This window comes from Lemur catta, chromosome 2, assembly GCF_020740605.2.
Source record: "Lemur catta isolate mLemCat1 chromosome 2, mLemCat1.pri, whole genome shotgun sequence".
NCBI classification, from domain to species: Eukaryota; Metazoa; Chordata; class Mammalia; order Primates; family Lemuridae; genus Lemur; species Lemur catta.
This window is the reverse complement of record NC_059129.1, coordinates 122,428,580-122,454,093: the sequence shown is the minus strand read 5'-3', so window position 1 is coordinate 122,454,093 and position 25,514 is coordinate 122,428,580. Positions and strand designations below refer to the sequence as shown.

Sequence of the window (25,514 nt, the reverse complement as noted above, 5' to 3'; positions counted from 1 at the left end):
ATTATAATGTTGTTTTCTTCCCTACATGTAGTTCCAGATGATAACGAAGATGTTGATGGTGATGGTATTCATGAAATAACAAGCCGGGATAGTCCAGTTTATCCCAAATGTTTGCTTGATGACGACCTTGTCTTGGGAGTCTACATTCACCGAACTGATCGTCTTAAGTCAGATTTTATGATTTCTCACCCAATGGTAAAAATTCATGTGGTTGATGAGAATACTGGTCAATATGTCAAGAAAGATGATAGGTAATTTTTTTAAATTGCACAGCTAACCCTTAATATTGAAACTGTTTACAGTAGAAGTCCTCTTTTCTTCCATTGGTCGTTGAAAGTCAATGGGAATAGAGCTATGGATTTGTATTAGAGAATAGTAGTTGTAGATGTTCATCAACCATTAATTGGCACTAGTCAGTTTGTTAGTAGAAGAAATGGAGAACATCTGTTAATTCAGTAATTCATTTTAAATGGAGGGGAGTAATTCATTGTCGTAGAGAGCTTCTAGCATGCTTAATGACTAATTTATGGCTTAAAACTTGCATTATAAATATCTTATATTGCACTATAAGTGCTTTAGTTGTCTAACTTCGTATGTTTCTTTTGAAATTGTTACCTGGGCCTCAGATGAGGTAAATGAATTTCAATTTTTTTCCCAAGCTCACTTACATCACTAATTCATGCTTGAAGACCCAAATGAAAAGTACAATAAATGATTATACTGGAATTCAAAAAATTATTTGTTTGGAAAGATGACATTAAAGGGAAAGAGGAAGATTGTCTGAAAAAAGGTCATTCACTTCATTCAGTTGTCGTAGGGCATACAAAGAAAATGACAGCTCTGAAAGTTTACAATCTTGTGCTTATTTTATTATTTAAATAAATTAACTGTACTATTTTGTTACAAACATTTAAAATTCTGAAGGAGTTATTTTACTTCAGCTGTGTATGGTGAAGGTGATGTCATGCCTCTCACTTTACATTTCTATAATAAAAAAATTCTGTGAAACTAACTGATAGTATGTAAATATAAGATGATAGCAAGGCACAACGTTTAAGTCTTATAAAATTTATGATTTTTAGGTGGCAATCAAAATAATTTTCCTTTTATATTATTATGGCTATTAATTATTTCTGGTTGCCTCACCTTGTATACTGTATATTTCTTCTCATCTCAAAATTACAAAGAATTATGTTAATGGAAGTATCTTTCTCTGAACAGTGAACGGCCTGTTTCATCTTACTATGAAAAAGAGAGTGTGGATTATATTCTTCCTATTATGACCCAGCCCTATGATTTTAAGCAGTTAAAATCAAGACTTCCAGAATGGGAAGAACAAATTATATTTAATGAAAATTTTTCCTATTTGCTTCGAGATTTTGATGAGAGTCCTAAAGTCATCTTGTTCTTTGAGGTATGAACTGAATAGAACAATTTAAACTGAATTTTAGTTGATATTTAATAGCACAAATAAATGTAAGCTATTATTTTGATAGTTCAATAATGCAACAAAGGAGTGTGAGAATTTATTCCCTAGGATTTAGTGTTTGTAATATGCCGTAGAGGTGCAAATGAGATTTCCTTTTTTAAACAATGATAGCATATTTGCTGAGCATTTACTAGTGCAAATAGTTAGCCATTTGACCTACTCTATATCATGTAATCCTTATAGCAACCCCATGACTATTAACTGTAGTAAAGTCATGAATGTAAGCTATATGAATGCAGTCCTCCATTCTCAACCTATTTCATGAAGTATAAACTCCATTAATGATATGATTCCCTGTGTACATACCTGGATAAATAAAGATAAACATTCACACATCAGTTGACTATTACAGTGTAATATATAACCAAAAATGATGTAGAACTTCTTAGATATGAAGAGTTAGTGGAAGGTCAGAGCAGTTAGGAAAGCTTTATGGAATATGTGGACTTTGAGCTGACTTACTATTCTAATTCTTTTTTTTACTGAAAAGGATATCAAGGATTGGAGTATAAGTGATTCCTCCAGAGTTACTAAAATTTTAAGTATAAGAAAATTGCATCTGGAGATAGTTTGAACCTAGAATACCACATTTCTTTTCTGTATCTCATGTTCTGTCTCCATAAACAAAGGAGAGTAGGAAAGCTTCCCTTCCAGTTTAAGCAGAATGGAGAATTTCAGCATGGGAATAACAAGGGACTTGGTATAACCAGAGCTGATGATTCATTTTGTAGAATTATTGTTTCTATGAACCTTGACTTTCAGGTATTGTGTGTTTATGATGCAAACATTCCACCATCTGTGATTATGTTGTGTGTAATTTATACAAAGCTGTAATTGTTTTAAAAGGGATATAATTTATATCTCAAGGAACTTTTTCTTTGTCATAGGAATTTGACATTTGTTATTTATTATAATGTTCTTTTATATTCATTTTATTGTTAAGAGATTTAAGAATGATTGTTGGATTATAAATGCTTTTGGTTGCTTCTTCAGTTTTAACATAATGTGTTATTGCCTATACAACTACATTTTGATTTCAACTTTTTAAGAGTTTATTAGGGACAACTTGATAATATCTATCAGAAGTCTTTAAAACCATTATTCTACTTCTAGGTCTTTATCATTAGGGAAAGATGAAAAGTCCCTGAAGATGTATGTGTAAGAATATTTATTTCAGTGCTGTTTATAAGAGCTAAAATTTTAGGGAGATAAAAGAACCTAAATTTAGATCAGTAAGAGATTTGGTTAAATAAATTATAGTTTTTATTAAATTTATGATATTTATAATACAGAAAAATAGTAGGCAGCCATTAGCATGGTGAAATTCATGTGTATGTATTGACGTGAAGAGATAGCCGCTACATATTATATGAAAATAGTTTGCAAAATAGCATGTACTAAATTGGTAGTTCCATACATATGTTTAGGAATGCACAGGAAAAGGTTAAGATATACGTATAAACCAGATGTTAATGGTGATTATCTATGGATCTGGATTATAAAATGTTTTTACTTTGCTTATATATTGTTCTATATTGTCAGTGTGTTTTCACTGAGCATGTATTATATCTGTAGAAAGATTTAAGTATCTAAAGAAAAGGGATGAATGGAGTCTGTATTGTTTTTTAAGCAGTCTTATTTGTATAAAGATTATCTCAACTGAGCTTGTGATAAGCCACCAGTAAGTTCAAAGTAATAGCCTCTGACAAGTACCTAGAATACAGACTATTTCTGTGGCAGGTTGATTGCAAATCCATGAGATTTAACATCCAGGCAGGATGAAAGAAGGAAAGAAATCATCTTGAGAACCTTAATTACAACATACATCCAAAGAGAAAACGCCCAGCTTGAGGAAAATGATCCAAAGCAAGGACCCAGAAATAGGGCCATGAGTTTTTTAAACAAACAATCCGTTGAAGTTTGCTCTGATACATAAAAATTTATCAGAGTGTAAGAATTCTATGCCTGGTATATTTGTGCCTAGAAGACTATATTTGAGGTAATTGATACTTTGCCTTGGAGTTGAAATAAGTCTTAATAGAAGATTTATTAATAAAAGATAAAGTTGTCAAGAAATGGACCCTCCCTAACTGGATGAGTTCATTTTAAGGTGAATGAAATGAGATATAAATATTTTTACTCCCTGTAAGGGAAACATTAAATACCTTACAAATGATTTTTTAATTTTATTAGTATATTACTAGAAAAAATTTTAGTTATCCTAGTCTTCTGTGAAGTAATTTTGTGAATTTATTTGTAGATTCTTGATTTCTTAAGCATGGAAGAAATTAAGAATAATTCTGAGGTTCAAAACCAAGAATGTGGCTTTCGGAAAATTGCCTGGGCATTTCTTAAGGTATGTTTTTCGTGCATTTTAAACACTTTTAAAATAATCTTCAAGTCTAATTGGCCGCTTTTTCCCAAGTTTGTTTGGTCTCATATGAGGAGTTAAGATTTAAGGTGAGATTACAATGGTGAAAAGTTATTATAACTCAAGTTCAGGTGATGTTTATTCAGATTCTTAAACATTTACTGATTGCCTAGTGTTTGTCAGTTACACTCGTTGGCTCTGAGGATATAGCATTGAAAAATACACATACAGCCCTGCCATTATTTATTCAATTCAATAAATATTTATTAAGCCTTTTCTGTGTGCCAGCTACTATTCTAGTTAGTGAATGAAGAAGGCAAATTTCTTGACCTCACAGATTTCATATTCTAGCAAGAAAGACATAAAATAATTGATTACACAATTTATCATTTAGTTACAATTTTTATAAACACTGTGAAGCAGTATGGGATAGATGATGAAAACTAGGGACATATGGGGTCAGGGGAAGGTTTCCTGAGGAAGAAATTTAACGTGAGCATTATTAGCTAGATGTTGGCAGTGAGGAAAAGATAGTAGAGGGTACGGTACATGCTAAGACCCTAATGTTGGAAGGAGCAAGGTTTTTTCAGAAAATCAAAAGACCACTGAAATTGGAGGACAGAAACTGAGGGCGAAAATGGTACATGAAGAGGTTGCTACGGTCTTGATTACACAGGGTCTCTAAGCCATTATAGCAACAGGAAGCCATTACAGATTTTAAAGAGCAATCAGAAGCCATCACTGGATTTTAACAAAAGGATAAAATAATCTGATATATGTTTTAGAAAGATAGATTCCCTACTGTGTGGAAAATGGATTAGAGAAAGAGCAAATGCAGATGCTTGAAGATCAAGTTAGGAAATTCTTTCCATGATCTAGTTACAATGTGATAGTGTCTTTGACTAGGGTGTTTCAGCAGAAATTAAAAACATGCATAAGGCCGGGCGCGGTGGCTCACGCTTGTAATCCTAGCCCTCTGGGAGGCCGAGGCGGGTGGATCACTCGAGGTCAGGAGTTCGAGACCAGCCTGAGCGAGACCCCGTCTCTACTAAAAAAAATAGAAATAAATTATCTGGACAACTAAAAAAATATATATAGAAAAAATTAGCCGGGCATGGTGGCACATGCCTGTAGTCCCAGCTACTCGGGAGGCTGAGGCAGTAGGATTGCTTAAGCCCAGGAGTTTGAGGTTGCTGTGAGCTAGGCTGATGCCACAGCACTCACTCTAGCCCAGGCAACAAAGTGAGACTCTGTCTCAAAAAAAAAAAAAAAAATGCATAAATTGACATTAAAAATAAAATTTTAATTTTATAATTATCTTTTATTGCTGGTATCCTTTATTTCTGACTTCAAACTTAAATTTGAATTATGAAAAGTCTTGAATAATTAGTCTATTTTGTACCATCTTATAAAAACTTTTTCATTTGTGCATCTGTCCATTCAACAAATATTTATGAAGTAGCTATAAAATGTGAGGCAATCTACTAAACACAGAGCATTCATAGATAAATTAGACATTGTCTCTGCACTCCAAATCAGTTTCTGTATAAACCTGTTACCTCCATGATTATGTGCTATAGAGTAGAGGCTATGAAAACGCAGTGGAGGCATTTAATCCATGTTGAGCATTAGAGATAGGTTTTAGAGAAGATATGGTCAAATGGCTGAATAGCAGCCAGGTAGACTGAGGTAAGGAATTAATTTGAGAGTGGCTTTAGGAATCACCTGGTCCAGTGTACCATCTAAAATCACCATTATATAAACCTGTTATACCTTTTTCTATATTGCCTTCCATACTGATTTATAGCAAAAAAAAAAACAAAAACAAAACAAACCAACCTCCAAAAGTTCACTTTTACATAGTAAACATTGCCATCTTGTGGTTTTATTAGAAACTGCATTCCTTTTATGCTAAGACTTATGCAGACCTGCAGTATTTACTATAAGTTGCACTTGGGAAACAATAACATATTTCATAGCATTTTTACCTTTAAGTATTATATGGACTTTTATTTATTTAACCATCTTATGCCATTGGCAAAAATGGCAATCAAGAATTCTTCCTGATCCCATCCCCACCCTCATAAAGAGTAAAGTATTCTATCTGCTTTACTTTTGTAACACTTCTGTATCTTTTTCATTAGACTGTAAGCTTTTTAGAGTCACCAATGTCTTATTTTCGGTAAATTTGTTGAACATTTTTAATCCCTATTTTACTAGATCTCTTTGAATTTTATATATCACTCTCTTGAAACTTTCTATTTCATGATAGAAAGCTTCTCAGCATATAGATGCCACACAGAAAGTGCTTGGTGAATATCTATTGAGAGAATTGTTAAATGGATGTGGAAAGAGTAGGATAAAAGTCATCTTTAAGAAATGACATGAATAAAATTAAAATTTACATATAACTATAATTGTTGGTTCTAAGAATGTCTTGGATAATTGTAGAGTTATTATAGTGGTTCAAATGAGACTTTCAATTCTTTTAATACATATATGTAGCTATACTTTTAAACTATAAAGTAATAAAGCCTTATTTATTTGAGTTCTACGTTATATAACATCTAACCATGATAGCAGGGTCTTTGCTGGATGTTAGTTGTTGACTCCTGCTAAGCAACATACTGGTGTGAAGTAGATTGCCTGGTGACTATTAAAACAACTTATGGAAATTATGATTTAGAAGCTGGGAAATATCTCTTTAAAATCACTATGATAAGCTTTGGGGATATTCCAGGAGGATTTATGAAGAGAGTCTGGAATGCCTAATACTTAATGATGGAACATCTCTTACTCATTTTGAAACTGTTCTTTACCCCTGTGTATCATTTGACACTAATCACCCCCTCAGCTTATAACCTCCATTCTCTTTACATCCTTTCCTAGAGGGGTAGGGGAAAAGATGGGCTATATTTTGCCATCTCTCTTTCCTTGTTGATAACATCATTCCTGAACTACAATCTGCATTTTGTCTCCACCATTAAATTTCTCCAACCAAATCACTAATGATTTCAATTTGCAAAATTTATTGAACATGTTTTCAGTGTTATTTTGTCACATCTATGTGTTTAATACTTCGCTCTATTGAAACTCTGTTACCTTGGTTTTCTTGACACCACCCTTTCCTGATTTTCTTTATATTGTTCCTTCAGTTTGCTTCATGGTCTTCCATCTACCTCGTTAATATGAATCCTACTCATAGTTTCATCTTTAACCAGCTTCTTTGGAACCCACTTTTCTCACCTGTGCTTTAGATTTGTAAATGCCGTTACCTACTGGACATTTCAACTTGGGTGACCCATAGGTAGCTCATACTCGCCCAAATTGAACATCCTACCTAATCTCTTACCCATACTCTCTTTCTACTTCACTTGGTATTACTACCATCCATCCAGTCTCCCAAGTTTATGACCTTGTAGTTACTGTTTTGTTAGCCACAAGTGACATGTGGCTATTTGAATTCAAATTAGTTAAAATTGAATATAATTAAAAATTCAGTTCCACATTTACACTGGCCACACTTTAACTACTAGATAGGCAGATGTGACTAGTGGATTCTGTATTGGTTAGCACAAATGTAGAGCATTCCCATCATCATAGAGAGTTCTGTTGGACAGTGTTACCTTAGAGTCTTTCTTTTTTTCACTTTCTAAGTTGCATCAGTCAGTAACAGTTATTAAATATGATCTCTACACTGAGTGCCTACTCTTCTAGTTTAAGTCACCTCATATTTTGCCTGAACTGTTGCAAAGGCTTCCAACTATCTTTCTACTTGTAATTTGTAGAGGACACAAAGGTTAAAAAGACATTTCCTATTTAGAGTCATGCATGGTCTAGTGGACTATGACTAGGTCTAATAGATCAAGTACCTATTCTGAGTTGGTGAGATTTTTTATTTTTCTCATAAGACTCTCCATTTATTTAGCTTAAACTTAAGCTCTTTTGTTTAATAGATTTTTTAGATAGATCTTAAGAAGGTACAATAAAATATTGAAAAAATGTAGTGAATGACTTATGAGTTTAATTTTAAATGATTTTGACTTTTTAAAGGAATTTCAGTATGCCATATTAATCTTTTCAAAATAAGTTTCTGGATTTATACTATTGCTTTATTGGATATTTATTTTCATTGAAGGTACAATTTTATGTAAATTCTTATTTTAAGCTTCTGGGAGCCAATGGAAATGCAAACATCAATTCAAAACTTCGCTTGCAGCTGTATTACCCACCTACTAAGCCTCGGTCCCAATCAAACGTTGTTGAGGTTTTTGAATGGTGGTTAAAATGTCCAAGAAATCGTTATCCATCAACATTGTATGTAACTGTAAGAGGACTGAAAGTTCCAGACTGTGTAAGTTAATAGCATATATAAGTATATATCCTCTGTTGTTGAAATCAAATGGTGGCATAACATGTTTTTTCATTTCTGAAAAGGTAAGGTCTCTAGAATTATTTTAATAGATTTCTGAAATAGAAAGGTACCTTCAGAGATTATATATTAGGGCTGTAATAACTGATACTTAAAAGATGCTTAGGCTGGGCACGGTGGCTCACGCCTGTAATCCTAGCACTCTGGGAGACCGAGGCAGGTGGATCGCTCAAGGTCAGGAGTTCGAGACCAGTCTGAGCAAGAGCGAGACCCCGTCTCTACTAAAAATAGAAAGAAATTATCTGGCCAACTAAAAATATATATAGAAAAAATTAGCCGGGCATGGTGGCGCATGCCTGTAGTCCCAGCTACTCGGGAGGCTGAGGCAGTAGGATCGCTTAAGCCCAGGAGTTTGAGGTTGCTGTGAGCTAGGCTGACACCAAGGCACTCACTCTAGCCCGGGCAACAAAACGAGACTCTTGTCTCAAAAAAAAAAAGAAAAAGATGCTTAAATGAATTTTAAGTATTAAATACAGATTTCAGTGTTAGGAAAAATGTTTTGTTAAAATTTGACTTTGAAAAATTAAAGATAAAAGGTTGATTTAAAGCAGGAGTTGACAAATATTTTCTTTAAAGGGCCAGATAGTAAATATTTTAGGCTTTGCAAGCCCTGTGATCTCTGTCACAACTATTCAACTTTGACTTTGTAGTGTGAAAGTAGCTGTATAAACAGATGTAGACAGTAACTAAACAAATGGAGGTGATGTGTTCCAATAAAACTTTACTTACAAAAACAGGCAGCAGGCTGGATTTGGTATGTGGCTTTAATTTGCAGATTTACAGGGATATTTTTCACAATATTATTCAAATAATCAATGTATAATATTTCTACTGTTGTTTTCCATAGAGTAATATTATAAATGATTTTAGCAAAGAATTGGTCCTAAAATGAAAAAAACTTTTGCTTTTTTCTTATTTTTTATAAGACACTAATCTTTCAGGTTAGTTGCATATATATGTGCACACAGGATTGATTTGCATTGGTTTGAATGGAGTTAAATAAAATCTCTCATTAAGAAATGAGGATTTAACAAACTTCAGATTTTTGTGATACTAGTTTTGTGATTTTTAAAGCCAGAGATACCATACTGTATCAGAACCATAGTATATCATCTGGTAGGTATTGGTGAAGAAGCAGAGACAAAAGGATAAAATTATTAAAACCATTTCATGTAACCATTGGGATCCTATTTTTTTCCCACAAATGCTTAAGGCTTTTTGATTATAGGCCTAAGCAGTTTTTATTTTATTTAGAATAATGTACAAACAAAAGTAGAATTTTTTTCTGGACTGCATTTTGAAAATATTTTCATATTATTTGTTTCAAAATTTTAAGAGCACTATCTATGCTGGAGAACAGAAAAAGGTGAACATGATATATAAATTTTCACATTTTCTGTACATATTTAGATAAAGCCATCTTACCGCTCTATGATGGCTCTTCAGGAGGAAAAACCAGTGTATTGCGAACGTCACCGTGAGTCAAGTTCAGTAGACATAGAACCTGGATTAGAAGATTCAAAGGAAGTAATAAAGTGGAAACGACTGCCTGGGCAGGTGAAGTGTTTGATAATAGTGGATTCATTTAGACATTTACTTATTACCTTAAAAACTTCAACAGATCCTAGGGTACCTAGTTTACTACCAAAATGCTCAGATTATCCTTGATCTTAACCATAATTTAGTCTTTCCATTAATTCATTTGACAAATTATAAGAGTGTGTCTGTCATGTATGTAAATGCACTATCTTAGGTTCTTTGTTTGGGTGTATGGACAGTTGTATCAATTAGCTTGGGCTGCCGTAACAAAATACCACAAACTGAGTGGTTTAAACATTTTTTTCTCACACTTCTGGAGGCTGGGAAGTCCAAGATTGAGGTGCCAGCCAGTTCAGTTCCTGGCGAGGGTCCTCTTCCTGGTCTGCAGACAGCCTTCTTCTTGCTTTAGCCTCACATGGTGGAAAAAGATCATCTCTCTCATGTCTTTTCTTATAAAGATACTAATCCCGTTCATGAGGGTTTCACTCTCATGACCTAATTACCTCCCAGGGCCCCACCTGTAAATATCATCACATTGGGGATTAGGGCTTCAACATATGAATTTTGAGGGGACACAAGCATTCAGTCTGTAGCAGAGATCAAGTTCCTGGCAGGGTTGACTCCTCCTGAGGCCTCTCCTTGTCTTGCAGATGGCTACCCTTTTTCTGCCTCTTCACATGTTCTTTTCTTTGTGCATGCATATCCCTGGTTCTCTCTCTCTTGTTATAAGAACATCAGTCCTATTGGATTAGGACTTGACCCTAATGACCTCATTTTTACTTAATTACCTCTTTAAAAACCTTATCTCCAGGTACTGTTACAGTCTGAGGTACTAGGGGTTAGGGCTTTAACATATGAACTTGGGGAGGAGGATCACAATTCAGCCTATAATAGCAGTGAATAGCTTTTTATTTTATTTTTTGAAACAGAGTCTTGCTCTGTTGCCCTTTATTAAAAGGATTTGTTCTGTAAAATTTGGATTCAGTCAAAAGGCCATGCTCAAGGATCCAGAAGGCTACATGTGGCCCCAGGGCCTCAAGTTCCCTGCCCCGTGAGCCATTACCAGATGAAATTTATCCAAAATCTTAATTTATCCAAACATCTAATATAAAAATTATTTATTATTTTCATTTTCTGTGTTTTGCATCACATTTGACTTTCTTTTGAGGCCAATTTCACAGATACATTTTAAACTCATTTTATTGGAGTTAGAATAATTCAAACATAATAATATGGAGACAATAACACTTAGATTATGCCCTTGAGGACCTACCAGGTTAGGTGGGAACAGAAAGCGGTTACAATGTTGTTCATTTTTAGGTATGCCTCAGAGAAGTCTAAGGAAAGATAGGGATAGAAATAATTTTATACATCAGCAGTTCTCAAAGTGAGGTTTAGGGACCTCTGGGTCCTGAGACCCTTTTCATAACGATTCTGAGATGTTATTAGTCTCTTTCAGTTTCATTCTCTCGCAAGTATGCACTAGAGGTTTCCAGAGGTTAAAGGACATGGGATATCACAAGAGAGTGAATGCTTTTATGGAAAACCTAGCTTTTATTAAGCTAGATATTAAAGAGATTTTTAAAAATATAACACAATTCCATTTTATGTAAATATTTTTCATAAAAAGATGAATTTATTTATGTTAATATTTAATGGCTTTGTGACTTATTTTTTAAGGAAGTTAACAAATGTATTTTAAATTTCTCATTTTTAATTTCTAATATGATTCATAATGTAATAATATTCATAGGTATTTCCACATAAACAAGAACCTTGGGGTTCTTGAAATTTTTTTTTGGACTGTAAAGCATCCTGAAACTAAAAAGTTTCGAGAATTGCACATATGAAGAAGGTGAACTAGAATGGTGGAAAAAGAGTTCATTCAGCAGTGGAGCTTAAGATAGACCAGGATGGCCAAGTTAGGAGTGAGAGAAGAGGGACAGGGAAGGGTATTTCATATAGAGGCAAAGTTGTAAGTGGGAAAGGACCTGTTGTATTCATTAGGCACTCCAAAACTTGTCTGGCTGGAAAAAACAGAGTTTGTAAAAAAGATAAAGTAGTGTGATAGGTTAGACACTCCAAAAGCCTAATACTTGCTTGTGAGGAATAATGGAAGGTTTTGGGGTAGGTTAGAAGCATAATAACAATTGTCATTGAGGACAAATTAATGCTGGCAGTGATGTGGGAGGTCTTGAAGTAGGATACATGAGAATTAGATGGCAGTCGTTGATGTGTGAGGTGGTAAGAGTCTGACCTTGGGTTAATGGTGCCAAAAATGAAAGCTAAGACATGAATATAAGAGACAAAAAGTAAGAAACAGCATGATTTAGTGACAAGGTAGTAAAGGAGGGGAAGAAGTCCAAGCTCTTGAAGACCTTTTATTTTTATTATCAAACTTTCATTGAGTGCCTGTTCTGGGTAGGGCCCAATGTCAAACCCTGGGAATACGAAGAGCATAATAGTGGCTTCAGTGATTTTAGCCTAGATGATTAAGCACAGTTTTCCTCAACTACACTTCATATTCTAGGAGCAGCAGCAAGTGGTTTTTAAAACCTCCTGATATTCCCTTCAATTTTTTTCTTTTACCCTTCTCTCTCTCCCTTTTCTTAATCATGTGGTTGGATTAAGATAGGTAGCATGGTGTCTGGTACATGATTTATACCTAAAAATGTCAAAAATTTTTCACATTCCTAGTAGCTGCTCATAATATTGCCTCCTGAAGTACTGCTAAATCTTGATGCTATTTTTTAAAATTCTGATACCTATCTAGGAAGCAAACCCTTGAACTAGTAGCAGTAATCTTTGCCTAGGCCCACTAAGCTGGGCTTGACCCTCTTAATAATCCTTATTAGCTATATATAGCTGATAATGTTTACTCCTAGCTATTAATAGTTACTCATAGGGTTGCTGTGATGAATATATTTAAAGGCATTTGTGATAAGGTGCAACATTCATGACATATAGTAAGGGCCCAGTATATGTTTAGCTTTTTGAGTAATAAGCAATACAGGTATAAGGCTCCCCGAAGGTTAGAATAGGTAGAATTGGAATAAATAAATAAAGTGGTATTTTCTACAGTAGATACTAATACCCATAAAATTTTGGTTTCATCTGGTAATAGATAATGAAAACATAAAAATTATGAAGAAATTGTAATACAGTTAATGAATGAGCAGTCAATAGGGGTGATTGATTACCTTGCAAATACATTTTGGAAGGCAGCCACAAAGGAAGTTATTTTAAGAGAGAATGAATGTTCATACATCCTGGGCTTACACTAGAACCAATAGGGTATTTGCTAAAGTCACAAAGACAAGTTTGTGACTTTAGCAAAAGTGAATTAGTTGCTTTTAAAATTTTATGGGAACTGATTCTCTGTTTAAAAAGTGATTTTCAGTGTTTTTTCATCATTCTCCTTACTTGCTTTTTCTTTTCATCACAGTAAAAGGACTTTTAAAAAATACTGTAGTAATTGAAATTAACAACTAGCCTTTGCATTTTAATATTTTCTGATTTATATTTTTAAAATATATGTTTTTTAGGCTTGCCGTATCCCAAACAAGCACCTCTTCTCACTAAATGCAGGAGAACGAGGATGTTTTTGTCTTGATTTCTCCCACAATGGAAGAATATTAGCAGCAGCCTGTGCTAGCCGGGATGGATATCCAATTATTTGTGAGTAATAATCCTACCTATTTAATATTATTGTAGCCTATGTGGTGGACATTCTTTGGTTTTTAAAATTCATGGAAATCTGACTTTGAGTCACCCCCAGTACTACTAAATTAAAGAAAACAGATTTCTTCAAGTAAAGAAACAGTTCTTTTATAATAATTTTATACTTTTCTACAGGAACTTTTCAGTAGTAGAATGAGAATCATCAAATGAAAGATAGTAAATTTATTTTTAAAGCATGCAGGAGGAGTTTTGTAAACATTTTCTATTTTAAATATAGAAATTTAGAAGGATGAAGGATTAATAAATCTCAGGGAGAACTTTAGTTCAATGTGGTTTGTTGATAGCAATGATGATTTGAATTATGAAAACTCCCAAATTTCTTGTGCACGAAATATTGACTCAGGAGTACCTAGCTGAAAACTTCTCATTATGGTAGGGATATCAGCAGAGAGGCCAAGAACAATTATTTTTGTAGCATTAGAGACTTTTTTAAGTGAGCGTTAGCAAACTATTCTAGACTTAGAAGCATTAAATACCCTCCCTTACTTCTGCTCAGTGATGAAAACCAACTGTCTTCAGCAGGAAGTAGCCAGCTCCTCATGGGCTTCTGCCCTGAGCACTAGGTCTTGTTGAGCTTTTCTCAGCTTCACATACTTTGTCATTCCTTGCTTGATCCACTTTTGTCAGACGGGACTCATAACTGATTTGAGTGCCATTTATTAAATAAATGTTCCTCCCCATGAAATAATCATAGATTTTAAAAAATGCAAAATTACTGTGATTACCACTATGCTATTTTTAAAATTCACCAAAACCTAGATATAGGGGGGAAAAAGATTCTTGGGAAACATGACCTAAGCTATTAATAGTGATTTCTTTATTTTGAATAGTGAAAGAATTATTTTCATTCTGATTTATATTTTAAAACCTGTGATAAATGTGTTACTTTATGCCTAAATAAACTTGTTTAAAATACTGTAAAGGTTTAAATATACCTATTGCTTAAATCTCAAAAAATAGAAGAATCATCTTTGGTTTGTGACTATTTGATTATGATGTGTCTACTTGTAATTTTTAAAATCTATGATTATTTCATGGGGAGGAACATTTATTTAATAAATGCCACTCCTGATAAAGGGATAATTCATGTTTCGGGCAGGATGGAGCTGGACAGCATGAGATTTCATCATGCTGCTCAGAATGGGGCACAATTTTAAACTTATGAATTTCTTATTTCTGGAATTTTCCATTTGATATTTTCAGACCATGATTGACTATGGGTAACTGAAACCACAGAAAGTGAAACTGCAGATAAGGAGGGACTGCTGTATTTTGAACTGCTTAGTATTTTAAAGGACAATTAGTTTTACCACTAGGTGGAAGTAGAGACTTGTAAACTTTGTTCTGTGTTATCTTAGAAGATTTCATTGTATATGTGACATATAGTAATACCACAGTGCTTTGTTTATCAAATTAAGTCGCCGTTACTTTGCTTACTCTATCATTTTAGTATTAAATTTTTTCTCTGACAATAGCAGTTTAAACTTCTCATTACTTCACATAATTAAAATTTTGGTTGGCATTTAATTGATTTTCAGTTAAAATAATACTTCATTTATGAAAACCCAAATTATACGATATTTGAAGTGAATTGCAATGTAAATATTATTTACTGGATTAATAAATTGATTATCAAAAATTTGTAGAGGATTGCTTTGAAGAGATAATTTTGTATGTAAATTCTTGTGTAAAGCAAATGCAAAACTATGCTTAAGTAGATTTTGATATTTTGTTCACAATGCAAATGTTTTTGTTTGAAATTTTGTTTACACTGCAAATGTTTTTGGTTATAATTTTGTCACAGACATTGTTTAACTTATATCTAAATTATGGTAAATTATGTATTTGTATATTATTAGATTAAGGATCCTGTGTCTGAGAACCTACTAATTTATAAACATTTTCATTAGTATATGAAATTCCTTCTGGACGTTTCCTGAGAGAATTATGTGGCCACCTCAATATCATTTATGATCTTTGCTGGTCAAAAGATGATCGCTATATCCTTACATCATCATCCGATGGCACTGCCAGGTTAGTACACTTGAGAAGTACTTATGTGTATACTGTTTGCCATCAAGGAAAACAAAGAGAATATAAAGTGATACAACTACTCTTATTCTTCCATCATTTTTACCTATGAAGGGACTGTCACAAATACGCATCATACAGACCGACAAAATTGTAGTAAGATTTTTTTTCTTGAAGATATTTTTCTTAAACATCTTTTACTTATATAATATTTAATATCTCTAGTCCTCACTATTTTTAAATTATCATATGTAAACTGTTTGATTAATACTTTGAGGTGAGGTTATTAGGCACCTGAGATGTTTTCCTAAAACTTAAGCTCTAGACGGCAGGGATTCTGTCTTCACTGTTGGCTGGCTGCAGAGGCTAGAACCCAGATGTGCTCAGTAAAGCTATAGGAGAATTAAATGAATATGTACCTTATGTTTTAAGAGTTTTATACATTGTTAAATATTTACATTTTTCAGAATGTCAGTCTTAAAAATAATTTATTCCTTTTCAATTTAATAAGTATCACAATAAAACATTTTAAAAGCTAATTTTTAAAGTTTCATTTATACTTTTTTAGCTGCTTGTTCTACCTTAAGTGTGTTCTAAAAATACTATTAGACAGTTTTTCAAGATGCTTTTATATGTGATTCCAACAACTGTTAGGTGGCCACACATTATTCTCTCTAAATACTAGGAAACTGACATGTAGAGTATTTTAAGATCCATGCTGACTTCGCTCTCATTTACTTCTTGTGCCTCCTGCTCCCTTAACACTTCATGTGACTTTTAGTTTCTGGGCCCCCTTCTCCTTCTACTAATCTTATCAACCTCCTTTTCTGTGTTTCTATGTCTGATTGATCAAGATGTTATCATTGTTGTTTAGTTTATATATACATGAAAAAGATGACAATCAGTAACAATTGACTTTCTTCTCTGTTGAGCTGGGCACCTACTGTTATTCTCCCTTAACAATATTCTCAAGAATCTATCCATTCTGTTCTGTCAGATGCCAGGTAATGCTAGAGAAAAATATATAACTTTGCTGAGGCCCGCCTCGATTCGTAAGTCTTAAAGTCACCTGAGTTCTCATCTCTGCTGAGCAATCCTTTTATTTATCTTTATTCATCTTCCTTTTCTCATTCCTCTGGCAGCACATCCAAACCTTACCACACATCAAGTTCTGTATGCCAAATCACACTCTTCCCACTTTCATTATGTGACTACTTTCAATCTACAGTGAAATTTAACCAGATATGAACTTCCTATTTTCCCTCTGGTTTCCCTCCTAATATCTGTACATTCACCCATTTTTATCTGTGTTCATCTCTCTAACAGGTATAGGGACTGACTTTTTAAAGGCTTGTCTTTGACCTGTGCTTTTAATATTAGTCCCTAAATCTATAATTCTATTACATCTACTATTTCCTACCCCACTGATCTGTTTAGTGTCTTCCTCCCTATTGATTTTCCTCTTATCTTAGAAATATGCTTATCTTTAAAACGTCTTTTTCAGTTCCTCCTGCCTTCTACATTAGCACATTATTTTTTTCTTTCTACACCATCCGGAGCATTCTACACATACTGTCTTTACTTCAACCCAATTAATTGGCTTGTATTCCCATCATGCTATATAAATTGCCTTCTTCAAGAGATCAGTTTCTTACTAATTTTTAGATTAATTGGCCAGTTTTTGTCATTATTCTTTTTTCCTTCACTGCAGTAATTGATTATTGACCAGTCTTGGAATAGTTTTAATTCATGGTTTTCATTAATAACCTCTTCTGTTTTCTTTTTACAACTCTGGCCAATTCTAATCATCCCCTTTCTCTGGTTCCTTTTCCTCTGTCTATTCTCTATATATGTCTATCCTCAGGATCCCTTACTTGGTTATCTCCTGGTTTTATATGCTTATCCTGGTTTCTCTTGCTTTCCCTAGCTTTGAATCTCATTTATACACTAATGTCTTCTGGCTCCCACCTTTTTTATGAGTTTTACTTTATATTATACATTTCCATCTGAATGGCCCAGTACTATCTCAAATCCAAAAATCAAACTTTCTGACCTCTTCAAATGTTTTTCACCCCCAGTCCTCTTAAATATATTTTTAACGGCGTCTTTATCCACCCTGTGTCCCAAGCTGGGGATTCAGAGTAGTGCTCATCCTTTCCTTCTTTCCCACATTCCTTTTCACACCTAACTAAGCACTAAAGTCTGCCAATTCTCCCTCCTCAAAGGCTCACCATTCTGTCACATCCTCTTTATCCTCACTGCTTTTGCCTTAATTCAAGCCCTGTTATTTCTTGCTTAAATTGTTGCTATTAAACCTTCCCAGTGTTCAGTCTCTAGGTCCTGTGTCTCTACTGTACTAAAATTATCTTTCCAAGACTATCTTTCGTAATGCCTTGATTTTAAAAAATGTTTGATTACCCATTTTCCAGTTCTAGTATAACATGAAAGATGTGTTCTTCGTTGACCTTACATCCTTTTCTTGTGCACTTCCCCTGTACTCTTTGCTTCACCCACACAATCTTTTGAAATACCCTTAGCATCATATCTTTTTTGGTATCTTCATGCCCATTCGCCTTACCTACTTTTCCTATACTTAATTGCCCTACTGCTACCCTTCCCAACTCATTCATTCAACAGAAATTTATTAAGTGCTTTTTGTGGGTTCATAGTCATTCTTTAAAATCCAGCTCAAATTTTATCATTTCTTGAAGCCATCTTGGGTTTCCCCACATAATAGTAAAGTATGCTTTTTTCCTTATGTAGCTTTAAAACTGATATTAATTTAGGACTTTTTATGTCATAAAAATATTACTGTGAAAGCATTAACTGAGTGAAAAGAGAAGCATTGACCAGAATCAAAATGACAAGGAGGTTTTTGAAAGACATAAGGAATGCTTGTAAAGAATAAGCTGAAGTCAAAAGGAAGAAAAATAGAATTATAAATGTTCACAAATGGCAAAAGTATAGATTTCTGCTTGTGTCTTCTCCTTCTTTATTCCTGGGGATCACTGTCACATGTTATCCTTAGTGTCTCTTAAGTTTTCCCCCTGGTTCGCTTTCTGCCATATGAGTTTCTCCTAAATCCCTTCCTTTAATTATCTCCAGAATAACCTGTGTTTCTTTAGTTATCTCCAGAATAAGCCCCTAATACAATAGAAAGACTTTTCCATGTGTAATGGCTTCCAAATAGGCTCATATATCCCTACTACACCCTCTTCTTCACACATACTGTTTAACTTTGGTATGTTTTTTATTTCCCAAATCTAATAATTTTTTGTGTGTGTTCATCCAGTCTTAACAAATTTGTATTTCCTTGTTCTCTGTAATCAGTCTGATTTTTCCCCCAAATCCGTTAATATATTTGTTTTTTTCTTGGCTTTTACCATTGCCTGGGTAACAAAAGCCATCATTAATACCAGTTCTGTTTTTACACAAAAAGCTTCATTTTTATTTTTAAAATATTATGTCTATTTTAATTGTATTGAGCTGTTTTGAAGATATATTTCCTTCATTTCTTCCTGTTAAATATTAATAGTATTTTAAATAATGCTGCTAGTATTTATTAGCAAGCAACTAACGTTTAATTATCTTTCTCATAGTCCCCTCAATTTACTGATTTTATTTTAATAAGTATCATATTTCATGTGGCATATGTTCATTGAAAAATATACTGTGGTAAAAATATTTATGCAATGACACACGTGCTTTATTTTTACTTGAAAACATGTTCTTTCACTTCCTTCATTATTAGTTTGAATTCTTAGTAGTTGAAGATCATATCCTATATTTTTAAGCAGCTGCTGAGAAAAGTCATAGAATGTTATTCTTGAATAGCAACTATATTTTTTTCTTTTATCAATAATTTTATAAAGGACTTAATTTGCTTTGGGTTTTAGGCAGTAATTAAAAGGATGAGCTATAAATCTCCACATTAAAAATTAATATATTTTTCTAATTCTAATAACTTAAACATATAAAAAAGAATCCAGTGTTCACACTCGTATAGCACTTGACTGTTGCTAGATTTTGCCTATTTTTTCACATTGCTAGAAATGTGGAGTATCTGACATAGCAGTTTAACTCTTAAGGTTTACTTTTTCAAGACTGTAGCAGTGATAATAAATTTTTTTAAAAAATCAGCCATTACTTAAAGAAAAGATAATGGAGTATTAAACATAAAGAGAGTGCTTAACATAGGATAGTCATGTTTATCATCTAGGCTTTGAAATTACAAATATAAAAGTTAATGGAGTATTTTATTCTCTTCACCACTATTAGTAAGCATTTTGCAAAAGCAGCATAAACAACCTAAATGAGAAATCATTAAAGTTTATCCCTATATATTTTTATGTATACTGTACTAAGTGCAATATTTTACCAATTATTCAATGTATTTTAATCAACATCAAAAATAGGTAGGTTTAAAAAACAGATACATCCAAATACAAATACATTTTTAATTTTACAGTATAGATTACAATTAGTGAATATAGTATGCTTAATAACTAAGAAGTAATTTCATTAAGATGTGAAAATTTCTAGCCATTAAATATATATTCATTATATTTTTTACTGTTATAAAACTTAGTTTACCATTCATTGGTTGTTGTCACTTGCTTACTGAAGTTTCATTGGCTACATTGGTTCTTAGAAAAACTGTTAAACTTCTGCCTTTCAGAAGCAATATGTTTTTATCCTTTTCCAGGATATGGAAAAATGAAATAAGTAATACAAATACTTTCAGAGTTTTACCTCATCCTTCATTTGTTTACACGGCTAAATTCCATCCAGCTGTAAGAGAGCTCGTGGTTACAGGTTGCTATGATTCTATGATACGGATATGGAAAGTTGATCTGAGAGAGGATTCTGCCATATTGGTCCGACAGTTTGATGTTCACAAAAGTTTTGTCAACTCGCTCTGTTTTGATGCTGAAGGTATGTCAGAAAATATGTTCCAAATGAAGAGTAGCTACATAAATAGTTTTTTAAATTTTACTGGGATAATAATTATTTAAGCTTGAGAGGGGTTTTATGTGTTGGTGATAAAATTTAATATTGTGCATATTTAGATTTATGCTGATTTTGCAGATCACATGATAGATTTGGCACTGAGTTCTGTTTGTAATTTTAAAGTAATTAAATTCCTAAACATTTAGATTCAATTAATCTTTGCTATAACAACTAGTCATGCGCCAAGTTTCGTAAATATATTTCTTTGCACTGGTGATAATCATTCTTAGTAGGTTTTTTGTAAAGGAAATTTTAAGTTAAAGGGCACAGGTGAAAAAAATCCCAAAAGAATTTTGAAAATATATATTTTAAATGAAGCAACAGGATTTTTTTTTAAATACACAAATATACAGAAGGTTTTGCAGTTAAAGGTTTATCTTACTATATGAATAATATAGATATTTTAAAGATGTAAAATATAGATGTTTTATTATCTGAAAGAATAAAGAAATTTATTAGCTATTAAATAGTTTTTATATAATTTCAGATACTAGGCATATAGGCTATATCTATAATTAATTAGTATGGGGTCCAGATCAAAATGATAATACTGCTAATATACTCTGGTCAACTATAGGAATATTAATAAATTTGGAGCATACTTAGGAAAGGCTCTGAATAAAAACGTGTCTGAAAATTCTGCCATAATAGAAGTAGCCCAGATTATAAAAGAGCAATAAAGAATTTCTTTAAATGTTTGAACATAAGATAGCCAAATGTGAAAAAAAAAAAAAAAAGGAAAGCGATCTATGTTACTCAAGTAGGGAAAAGCAGGGCCAAAGCTGCACAAAACAGACTTTCTTGCTCAGAATTAGAAAGAGCATTATACTACATGGAGCAGTTCAACAGTAGAATAAACTGTTTTATAAAATATTAAATTCACACTTACTGAATTTAGCCATCTGTAGTGATGATGTGTAAGATATTCCTGCGTGTCTGTGAAGTTGAACTTGATGGGCTTTGAGGTCCTTGTCAGCTTTAAGGTGGTTTGACTCTAAAGAATTGATGTTAAACTGGAACACCTGATATTTATTATTTTATTCATTCCCTGATCGTTTATTGAGTTCCTGCTGAGTCTCAGGTATTATGCTAACAGTATATATTAGAATATAGGTATTTCTTTAGGAATATAAAACAGATTATATAGGGTAATAAAGATGAAGAATACAAATACATTTGGGATAATTTGGTTTTGAAATATGAGTTATATATATACACATGCACTGAGATGTTCATTTCTTTTTGTATTCAAATTCAGGTAAGTGGCAAAGGGAAATAAGTCATCAAAAATAGAAGAGTGAAAAATTCATTTAATGATAATTGGTATTTGATTGTGAGTTGTACTTTGCTTTTTTAAAACTGAAATACCTCTTACTAGGCCTTCAATTCTTTGATTGTTTTTCTGGGATATGGTTTTCCCCAACTTCACAGTATTTATTTCTAACTCTGTGTGACTTTTGTAAATGAGTAATTTTATTTTTTTAAATAGGTCATCACATGTACTCAGGAGACTGCACAGGGGTGATTGTTGTTTGGAATACCTATGTCAATGTTAATGATTTGCAACATTCAGTGCACCACTGGTCTATAAATAAGGTATAACATCATATTTTATGTTTGGGATTTAATTAAAGAAATTGGAAAAAATTCCAACCACATGACTTTAAGATAAGACAATCAAGGTGTTCTATTCTCTCTTTTCAAAAAATTATCAATTTTTCTCAGTACTTGAAAAATCAGTTATCAATAACTAATTATCACATCTTCCTGATGACTAATTGGTGATAAAACAACTTAGTAAAGATTTTGTTAATTTTGGCTAGGCTCTACTTTTACTTTTTTGAACCCCAGTTTGCACTGTGGCATTCAGTAATCCATTAGCTGACATTCTGTGTTAAAATGAGGGGTATGTTATATTGCCATCTATAAGTAATAGCTTATATTTTCTGTTATTCATATCCTTTTTTTCTTGGTCCAATAACATCTTTGTAAAAACAGTATACTGAGCGTTTTGTCAATAGTGGTGTCTTTCAGAATTATATAATTATGATAGAGGTCTATCATTTAATCACAATAATTGTTTCACTTGATATTTGCTCAATAAACAGGAACAAATGAATAAGTTCTTGCATTTTTGAGATATTTTTAAGATAGCTTTTATGTTAATCAATTTTGTTAGTGTATTTTTTTATTTTTCAGTTAATGATAAAATGAATCATTAAACTTGGGTTTGTTATGTGGAAATGGCTATAGTTTCTGCCTCATGCGGTCTACTGTTCTTCAATTTTTCATAATAGATTGTGACAATAGTTGCCCTCATTTGAAAAAAGGTATTCTATGGAAAACAATTTCCATGAACTTTAGTTAAATTTATTGAGTCTATTACATCTATTTAAAACAGTCTATTCTATTTTTAGTCATTCTTGTCTAGTCAGTCAGATTAATGAATGATGTCTTAAGATTCATAATGTAGCCTAATTTTACATACTTTGCAGAGAACTTTTTGATTACTTATATACCTGAGGGATTGGCAAGGCTCCCAGGGCACCAGTTTCATTCATTGAGAGTTTATTATGTAGAACTTATTATTTGTTATAAAAATCATGTGTTTCTTTACCCTAATGTAGTAATTAAGAGACATATTTACCTTAAAAATCTACAGCTTGGTCATTACTTGAGATAGTCAGAAATAAAATGTTAGGGAATGGACTAGAATATCTTTTTAGTAGCTAATGGCATGTAACAAACTGGGAACTGTGATTTCATACTGAGTTTTATTCAGCCACCAGTGTGGAGAATAATAAGTTACACTCATCTGTCCTTGAAGGGTGAAGTATTTCATGTGCTGTTGTACACACTCCTTGGACCAGGACACTGGCTTTAAAACAAGGGCTTTTTCAGTTTGAGCATGAATCTGGTAAAGAAAAATATGGATGAAATCAACAGATACTACAAACACTAAGTCTACCAGTAACTTTCTCAGATTTATACCTAACAGTTAACTTGTTAGGCAGTTTTGTTTTTGATTTTACACTTTTGCATCTGTTGCAATTGCTCAAATCCCCAATAGTGCTTCCCCCACCCCAAATTTGTTATATAGTTCAGTTTACTGAAACCTCATCTGTGGTGTCAGTGTTTCACTTTTTTCTGTAACTTTTAAAAAATAGCTGACAGAAGGTCTTAGTGCCAAACAGCAGTAGCAGAGGCTCAGCTACTAGTATGAATATTGTAGCCCACCTCTGCTGGAGCCAGTCCAGCCCCTCAACCCCCACTGCTGAAGGGAGACCTTGTAGATGAAGGGAGCAAAAAACATTAAGGAGTCCTTGAGGGAGAAGAAAGCTAATGCAGAATTCTGCTTGCAGGTTAAGCAGACTCTCCTTTGACTCTTTGGACTTTAGCCTAAGCAATTTTGTATTTGGAAATTTTTTCTCCTCTCCTAGTAATTCAAACAATAAAGACCTCTGGTAATTCCTTTTTAAAAAAATAAATTTTATTGTGCATATTTAAGGTATACAACATGTATGGGATACATATAGTGAAAAGGTTACTATAGTAAAACAAATTAACAGATCCATCATGTCACAGAATTTCCTTTTTTTGTTTTTGTTTTTGTGGCAAGAGAAGCTAAGATCTACTCATTCTTTATAAATCCTAAATACTGTACACTTTTATTGCTCCTAGTCTTCATGTTGAACATAACATCTCTAGACTTATTCATCCTACATATCTGCTACGTTGTATCCTCTGACCCACATCTCCCCATTTTCTCCCCCTATCTCCACCCTGGTAACCACTGTTTTGTTTTCTATCTCTGTATGTTTGAATTTTTTTTTCTTTTTAGATTCCACATATAAGTGAGATCACATGGAATTTTTCTTTCTGTTTCTGGCTTGTTTCACTTATCATAATGTCCTCCAGCCTCATCCATGTTGTGGCAAATGGCAAGATCTTATTCTTTTTTTAGAGCTGAATAATAATAACATATCTTACAGTTTCTTTATCTGTTCATCTGTTGACAGACACTTAGATTGTTTCCATATCTTGGTATTGTGAATAATGCTACAAAGAACATGGGAATGCAGATATCTTTATGAGGTGGTGGTTTCATTTTTGGGGGGTATATGCCCAGAAGAGGAATTACTGGGTCATATGGTAGTTCTATTTTTAATTTCCTTAGTACAAACTGTACAAACTGTTTTTTACAATAGCTGTACCAGCCTACATTCTTACCAACAATGTGCAAGAGTTTCCTTTTCTGCATACCTTCACCAGCATTTATCTTTTGACTTTTTGGTAATAGCCATCCTAACGTGTGTGAGGCAGTATCTTACCGTGGTTTTGATTTGCATTTCCGTGCTTAACGATGTTGAGCACTTTTTCATATACCTGTCGTCTTTGGAGAACTGTCTATTCAGATCTTTTGCCTGTCTTTAAATCAGATTGTTTTTCCACTATTGAGTTATGTGAGTTCTTTATAAATTTTGGATAGTAACTCCTTATCAGATATATGGCTTGAAAATACTTTTTCCCAATCCATAGGCTGCCATTTCATTTTGTTTCCTTTGCTGTACAGAAACTTTAGTTTGATGTAGTCCCATTTGTTTATGTTTGCTTTTGTGGCCTAAGCCTTTGGTGGGATATCTGAAAAATTATTGTCAAGAGTAGACCAATATCCAGTGTTTCCTTTTGTTTTCTTCTAGGAGTTTCTGGTCTTACATTTAGGTCTTTTATCCATTTTAAGTTGATTTTTGTGTATGGTTTAAGACAAGGATCCAATTTAATTCTCTTGGTAATTCTTCCAATGCAAGACTTGTGCAGGCAAGTTTCCTTGAGTGTTTATGTCCTTTTTGACATCATTAGTTGAGTATCTTGTTTAGCTGATCAAATAACTATCAACAACC

At 33.1% G+C, this 25,514-nt stretch overlaps 1 protein-coding gene across 7 annotated transcripts in view; it reads left to right on the top strand.

Moving 5' to 3' along the window:
- Positions 1-25,514, top strand: part of AHI1 (Abelson helper integration site 1) — a 183,668-nt gene that overhangs the window by 27,288 nt on the left and 130,866 nt on the right. For 6 of the 7 annotated variants that reach the window (XR_006733569.1, XM_045544414.1, XM_045544417.1 and 3 more), the window contains exons 6-14: positions 32-251; positions 1,222-1,414; positions 3,750-3,845; positions 8,029-8,214; positions 9,703-9,849; positions 13,377-13,509; positions 15,483-15,606; positions 20,309-20,538; positions 22,103-22,209. Coding sequence is in view for 6 of the 7 variants with exons in the window: in XM_045544414.1 (XP_045400370.1) it covers positions 32-251; positions 1,222-1,414; positions 3,750-3,845; positions 8,029-8,214; positions 9,703-9,849; positions 13,377-13,509; positions 15,483-15,606; positions 20,309-20,538; positions 22,103-22,209 (1,436 nt within the window). In the remaining variant the exon portion in view is untranslated. The remainder of the gene's footprint in view (positions 1-31; positions 252-1,221; positions 1,415-3,749; positions 3,846-8,028; positions 8,215-9,702; positions 9,850-13,376; positions 13,510-15,482; positions 15,607-20,308; positions 20,539-22,102; positions 22,210-25,514) is intronic. The other variant, XM_045544418.1, reaches the window with a different exon arrangement.